At 35.9% G+C, this 7,172-nt stretch overlaps 1 protein-coding gene and 1 long non-coding RNA gene across 5 annotated transcripts in view; one reads left to right on the top strand and one right to left on the bottom strand.

Moving 5' to 3' along the window:
- The window catches only part of LOC122175225, a 24,344-nt gene extending 17,918 nt beyond the window's left edge, over nucleotides 1-6,426 (top strand). The window contains exon 5 of the long non-coding RNA XR_006177352.1: nucleotides 6,223-6,426. This is a non-coding gene — a long non-coding RNA (uncharacterized LOC122175225). The remainder of the gene's footprint in view (nucleotides 1-6,222) is intronic.
- CCAR1 (cell division cycle and apoptosis regulator 1) overlaps nucleotides 1,818-7,172 on the bottom strand; it is a 28,075-nt gene continuing 22,720 nt past the window's right edge. For all 4 annotated transcript variants that reach the window (XM_042862668.1, XM_042862670.1, XM_042862671.1 and 1 more), the window contains 5 exons: nucleotides 6,703-6,849; nucleotides 6,421-6,541; nucleotides 5,656-5,841; nucleotides 5,102-5,307; nucleotides 1,818-3,945 (listed from right to left, as the gene is read on the bottom strand). In XM_042862668.1, coding sequence (XP_042718602.1) covers nucleotides 3,886-3,945; nucleotides 5,102-5,307; nucleotides 5,656-5,841; nucleotides 6,421-6,541; nucleotides 6,703-6,849 — 720 coding nt within the window. In that variant the 3' untranslated portion in view covers nucleotides 1,818-3,885. The remainder of the gene's footprint in view (nucleotides 3,946-5,101; nucleotides 5,308-5,655; nucleotides 5,842-6,420; nucleotides 6,542-6,702; nucleotides 6,850-7,172) is intronic.

Genomic DNA, 7,172 nt, shown 5'->3' with positions numbered 1-7,172 from the left:
AATCTGATATAGATAGTATTTCCAAGTAGGACATCATTAAAGTATTTAAACAATAGGGCAAAATAAAGCTGACATGTCTGTGAGTAGTGGGAGTGTAATTGGTACAGCACTGCAAGAACTACAGGAAAAACTCTACCAATCTAACTTCATACCCAGCACACACACACACACAAAAAAAACAATAAACAAATGGACAGTATCATAATGCCCTGATAAGATAATGAATAATAATAGCTTAAAAAAAAAAAATACTGTGGTCATTATTAACATTACCAGCAATACTATAGTGAAAAATACTTTACTGTAATTGCTTTGCAGTGCAATACATCCAGTGAGTCAGAGTAGACAGAAACATAGGTTCGTTGGGAAAACACTGGCAGTTCCAATAGCCAAATAAAGGTATTTATTATTTATGCTATTTTTATTGTTATACTACATGGCAACATACAAGTTCCAGTTGAATTTCTATTTGAACCATTTCTGTTTTCTTAAAGTGCACTGCCTGTGCCTACCTACGCTTTTCACAACCAGTGGCCATAAGACTCAGTTACTAAAAATTATATTTCTAAATATAAGCTGTACAAAACAAATGCACTCCAGATTTAAAAATCTGACCTGGGTACACAAAGATTACAGAAAAGACAAAACACATTTTGTGCACGTTCCTGATAAAGTTTTCAGAGAAAGTTTACTGTTACATAAATCCAAAGAGATACTCACACAGTACGTTACTCAGCAGAAAGATGGGCTGAAAGCCATTCTCTCTCCCAGGGCAGTTATTCCAGTGTGAATATTGAGAAGATGTTATGTTCATGAACCAGGCTTCATAAAGCTACATTTTGAAATGACTCAATTGTAAATGCTGGATCTGTGGAAACCTGCGGTCAGCAGCACAAGTCCAACTAACTTTGGCATTCACCCTTTGGGGCTCCACAGGCTGAGTAGGACAGATTAAACAGAACTACAATTGGGAAGTGACTCTGGAAGTGCCCATGTGCTACAGCTACAATACATTATCTGTCCCTTATCTCCCCAGCAATCCCCAGCTCTCCAAAAAGCTTTGAGAAAAATTCAGGTATGTCTTTTTGCCACAGTTTCTGTGTCAGCTCTGAATCAATGCAATTCTACCTTTATTACCAGGGCAAGCAAAGGAGCAGTATGAGAGTCCACTCCACTCTAGAACACTTTGCATGCAGCTGGATCACAGGAACTTTCTTCTCAGCTTTATTCACGGGCATCCATTGGCCTGAGAATCACTCTTTAAGGGTTCATGTCATCAATTTAATCATTTTAGAGAAATACAAAGGGGAAAAAAAAATATATCAATAAACTGACATCAGAACCTATTTAGCGATCTGGTGTAGCAGTGCTTTCTGTAGAGAACAAGGCACTCCTAGATCTGCTACTTTACAAAGCACTTCTGTGATGATTTCAGAACTACAAATAAATTGTATGTTTCAACAATATGAGAGCTAAGATTTGCCTCTTTGGCTCTTTGACCAGCCAGCAACTGTCACCCAGTGATACTCAGCAGTGCAAAGCCTGTGAGGGTTGAAGTGTGGACATTAAATGCAAAAACACTGTTCAAAATTGAAACAGATAAGAAGATTGCCTCTCCAAATCCCACCAATGATACTCCATTAAATTTCTCTAAGAACTACTTACGTTCCTGGGAATGTTACCCAGAGGCTTTAGGTAACGACCAGCACGGGTGCTATGTATATACAGAACCTTATGTCACTTGGTGAGGTTACTTTAACATGCTGTGAAGTTGTCCTTCCTTAGATTGTTCTTCAGGAGACCGGTCAAGCTCCGTGTAGGCTTTTTTCCCCTTTATTCTTTAACCTTTCATTTTCCTTCCAACATAAATGCAAACTGTACATAACATTGAAACACTGTTACATCGAGCAATATAGAACAAGATTACACTCATTCGAGTACTGTTTTTTAAATACTGTAGAAAATCTGTGTCACTAGCAATTATCTCACAAAATGATGCCTGTTTGAGGTGACAGCAGCTTTTATATCAGCCATGTAAGGAAGAAACAAAAAAACAGCAAGAGATTTCAACAGAAATTTCACAGTGCATCTGAAGTTCTTGTACTCTAAAAATCAATCTCTTGCACGTTCACATGTTCTACTGAAAATCCATGAAAAAAAGTATTTCCAGCTTGATCCTTTCCTCAGTATTTTAAATGGTGCTCAATGCTAATGATAGATACTGTCAGTCTGTACAAAGGACAAGGTGAAAAATAAGTACAAAAGAATTTGTCTTCATGATATTTGCATACCAGCTGATGCTTCTCATAAGATTAATTCACAACTATCTTCACTCTTAGATGTTATCTCAATTCATAAAGCATGCATTTTCTGTGTACTTGTATGGAATAATTAGTGTATTTATATCAACTCCCACTTTAGTTTAAACAGTTGATGTTTACTCAACTGAAATGAGGGAGGGGGAAGTTTATGCATGTTATCATAACAGAAAAGAGATTTCACTCGTCTGACTCCAGAAGAGCCAAGAAAGGTAAGTGACAAAAGCACCAGCTTTGATTTTTTGAACGTAAATTCAGGCATTTTAATGTGATTCTCAGAAAAGCCACTTGAGCTTACTCGAGCTTTTATGTAAGTAATTCATAAATATTATGGCACTTAGACTCTCCTAAGCAGGTATTTAGCTACCTAGGCCACCCAGGCTTTAAAAAATATATATATATAAAATTAACCAATTCTGTAATAAAACACTCCTGCCCAACCTTGAAAATCCTGAAGTTTCCTGGAAGTGGAACCAAATTCCAATTGTTCATGTTTCATATCTCTTGAGTAGATTGCCTTCGACAAATGTCAAGTTACATTTTAAGTTTCGGCATCTGATTACTTACAAACATCAAGGAAAGGCAATCTTACCCACTTGCAACAAAAACCGTGTCCTGCTCCTTAGGAATTATAACATGGCATAGATACTTATGTTTCCTTATTATTTTGCTGGACTAGAGCATTGGAAGTAATTACACGTAGTAGGAAAGAAGTCCAAATTTAATTAGAGTTGGCTTACAATGGTAGCATTTTCTCCATGTAAGGCATTATTCTGACACTTACTGGCCTGGCATCCAACCATACATATTAATACACCACATTTGTTGTTAAAAAGGAGCATATATATTAATCCAAAGGTAAGAACAATTAAAGAAACACAAACGACAAACATTAAAACAGGCCCATGTTTTCATATAAATCTCACAGCCCCACCAGTATTTTGGTAGGTTTCTATTGCTTTCTTAACTCATACTTAACTGAACTACTGTATATCATGAAGCTTGAATACAAGCAGCTTTTGGGAAGTTACATTTGCAAAGGGAAAAGAAAATCGTGACAAGTAAAAAAAAAAAAAATCCAAGAAGCTCTTTAAAAAAAACAAAAAACTTTACTGGCAAAATTAAGCAGCATGCTATTTTGTGATTGATATTTGAATTTAAAAAGACTAATTAGGCTGAAATAAAAATAAAAACCTAAAAATGGCATTCTATAAATAATGAAAATTTTGATTTCACTAGACTTTTATGAAAAACATTTGGTAATTAAATACTTGCTACTGTGTATTACGGTGATGAACTTTATTAGGGCTAAAACTGTAACAAAGCTCATCCTAAAATATTTTGCAATGCAAAATTATTTTCACTCAAGGAGTGTCTCAAATTGGATGCTAAGAATTACAAGCAATCTCCAGAAGCAGACATCCACTTTCATAAAACTTTATACATCTTTTTGGAACTAAGATATTTATACTACTAAAATCAAACATGCATCACTTCCCATACATTCTGGTATCATGATTTTATATTACATTATGTAACACCATTCTTCTAAACAGCAGCAGTTTTATCATACACTTGCTCCATTTTCTTTGGATTTCTGATCTTTATCTTCGCTTTTCACAGTATCCTTTAAAAGAAAAAAAGGGAGAAGACAAGGTGAGTTCTGGAAGTAACACTTGTCACGTTAACTGTAAAGCAGTGCGAGACAGATACAGTTTGGTTTCAACTTAAGAAGAAATTGTAATTCTGTATATTACTAAGTTTACTTATAACCAATTCAAGTTTCTCATATCTTCCTGAAAAATGGAGGGAACAAATTAAATCTGACTGACCTACCTATAAAAAAAGCACACAGCCATCCCCAGAAGCTTTGCTTTATTTTTATTGTTTTCTTTCCAATGAATAAACAAAAACAGTTTTGACCAAACCCATTAAGTTATGGTAACATGTAGCTCTAACACGGAATACCTGATTTGGCCTGAAAGCATGAGGCCACTTAGCTCTGAAGTACTGGGCAGGATGACACCAAGGCCATTGAACTGTACCAACTGTACAGAATTACGTAGCACCTTTAGTAGCCAGTTCTGGCAGAGCAATGGATCTACTATGGGCACACAGTGAGGTGCAGCACTGTGTAACAATACTGATGGTAGTTTGCTGCAAGTTACAGCCATTTTAATAAGCTACAGTGCCTTATCTGATGCACTACTTGTATCCTACAAGGAATCAAACGTCAAACATTTGGCAAGTTTCTATACTGACAGAAGCAGTAGCTAAGCACCCTCACAGTACCAGTTTACCACTGAGCTGCCCTCATCAGCTACAGCTGTTCAGCCTTACTTATAGGGTCTCCACAGCATTTCCAGGGAATATGATGCAAGTAACATTCCATATAGGATGGAGATGCTCTGGAGCATCAAAATACCTACATTCTGCCTTGAAAAATTACTCTTAACTTATCAAATGAAACAGCAGATTTGGATTATTGGAGAAAGACAAGATCAGATCATGAAAACATTATGATTGTTTGAAATTTCTAAAATTTCTTATATTTAAGTCAGGAGAAATTTGTGTTCCCATTTTAGAAACCATTTTATACATTGCACTTGTTTTCTTTAAAAAAAAAAATCATTATCTCTGAGCCTCCAATATACACTGAGACACCACTGCCCTGGATTCACGTGAATTTTCAATTTTATTTTAAAGGGTTTGTTTTGAAGGTTGTATTTTCTTTTCAACCACATAATTTTAACCAGCAAAAATGAAAGTAAAAAAATTCAAACCTGCTTAAGCACACTCTGCATTTCATCCATAACAGTAGCTAAGTTTTTGATTGTCTTATTCAGCTGACTCTCAAATTGCAAATTTTTCTCATCTGAGATCTTCAAGTTCTCTTGCAGCTGGCTAAGGTCCTTTTTGACTTCTTTGAGCTCCGCAGTCAGACTTTTGTTAGAATTCTCCAGCTGCAGTATGGTCTTTTCATCCTCATCTTAAAAAAAGAAAGTAGTCAGTTACTTCCAATGCCACGTTTTGCACTCTAATATTCCATTTACAAGCCAACACCTAAATATTTTTTGAAAGAAACCTTGAAGACTGCATTGGATTACCATTTATCATATTGAATTCTAACTACACTTCAGAGCCTTATGGCAAAGCATGGCAACAAATTGTACTTCAGCTATTACTGGTGTGCAAGTACAAAGGACTTGGAACTCAGAAAATATGAGAGTTAATAATATACAAAGATCTAAGAAATCTAGATCACAAATTAGTTGATCTATTAAAAAAATTCATATCTTGCATTCATGTAAGTACCACCTTCAAAGCAATGTCACACCTGTTTTTTCTTCCAGCAGCTGAAGCTTTTGTTCTATCTCTGCCCGAACTCTTTCACTCTTCTCCAGCTTCTGTAAAAGGCTCCCAACATCCACCATAGCTCCATTGTATACAATAAGGCCAACATTTTCTTCTACAGCTTTTGATTCTTGCTTTACTGTAGGTGATGGCAACAGCAATCTGTTTCCTAAATTAGATTAAGATTAATAAATAATCCTTGGCATTTTTTGGTTGCCTACAGTTCCAGTGATCAACCTCCAACTTCCTACATCAGTTTAAAAGCACCGTTCCATACTAACTTCAAGAGTCATGCCTTTAACATTACAGACAAGTTTTTATGATGTGGTCTCTTCCCACACGAAGAAAAAGAATAAAGTTTATTTCACGCCATTCTTCTTTTCCTCCTTGCAGTAATTTGTCTTAAAAGCAAACAAAATAACCAGAAAACAACACGCTCTGTTCTACTACCTACAGTACTGATCCCCCTGACTGCAGACCTACTGTGAACGAGTTACATGTTGTTAATCAACATCCCACTTTTAACTTCTATCCCTCCTTCCTGTTCCAGGACCCTGAGACTCATCCAGTAAACACAATGAGGCCTAAGGGAAGCCAGAAACACAGAAATTTAGGAACTGCTAAACTGCCAAGACTTACTTTTCCAAGATCTGCAGATCTGAATTAGTTACCAGAAGGAAGCAAGAAACTCACAACTCTCAGAACATTCACCCAGGAACAATCAGTTTCAAAAATAAAAAGGCATTACCTAACATATCTTCTTGTAGTTCTTCTGATTCTTCTTGGTTTTCCTCATCTTTAGAAGTATCTGTTAGTCTTCTGTAAAAGCAGGACTCTCTAAGTACTACCTTATTAAGTAGCTTCTTGACCTAAAACGCAGGAAAGAAGTATGGGATTAATACACAAATTAACCTACTTAAACAAGAGTGTTTTAACTTGAAAAACTTAACTAAAGAAATTGCACAACTTTTTGAATTTTAACATACTGGGGTTTGAAATGAAAACAAGCTAGGAAAAGAAGATGCAAAACCTGAGCACGAGACAGGTGTAGTCCAAGAGTGTACAGTATCTCCTCCATGTCCTTCTCCAGAAGATACCCACAGTGACTTTGGTCAAAATAAACAAAAGCCATCAGAAGATCCCTATTAACAGTTACCATCTGTGTCTTGTCTTTCTCCTGCAGAAAATTCATATTGGGATCATTAGGAAGTCAAAAATACCATGTTCACATCCTATACCAAAAAATAAGTGCACGTTTCAGATAACTGATATTTACCCAATTCATTATACTATGTTCCTTTTATTGTTTCTTAGAGAAGAGGGATTAATACAGCTAATGTTTACCTACTGAACTCAAATACAATATAAGCAAGCTATTTAGGAAGACTATTCTTTTAATTATTTAGAAGACTTGCAGCACAATGAACAGAAACACCTGGCAGCCAGCTTCATTTTGTCCAGACAAATATGTCATGCATATGACATTCATTTTCAAAGTTT

Source organism: Lagopus leucura, unplaced genomic scaffold (genome assembly GCF_019238085.1).
Source record: "Lagopus leucura isolate 7727_CA_CO unplaced genomic scaffold, USGS_WTPT01 Super-Scaffold_739, whole genome shotgun sequence".
Taxonomy (NCBI): domain Eukaryota; kingdom Metazoa; phylum Chordata; class Aves; order Galliformes; family Phasianidae; genus Lagopus; species Lagopus leucura.
The sequence above is the reverse complement of the archived record's forward strand: the minus strand, read 5'-3'. Positions and strand labels throughout refer to the sequence as shown.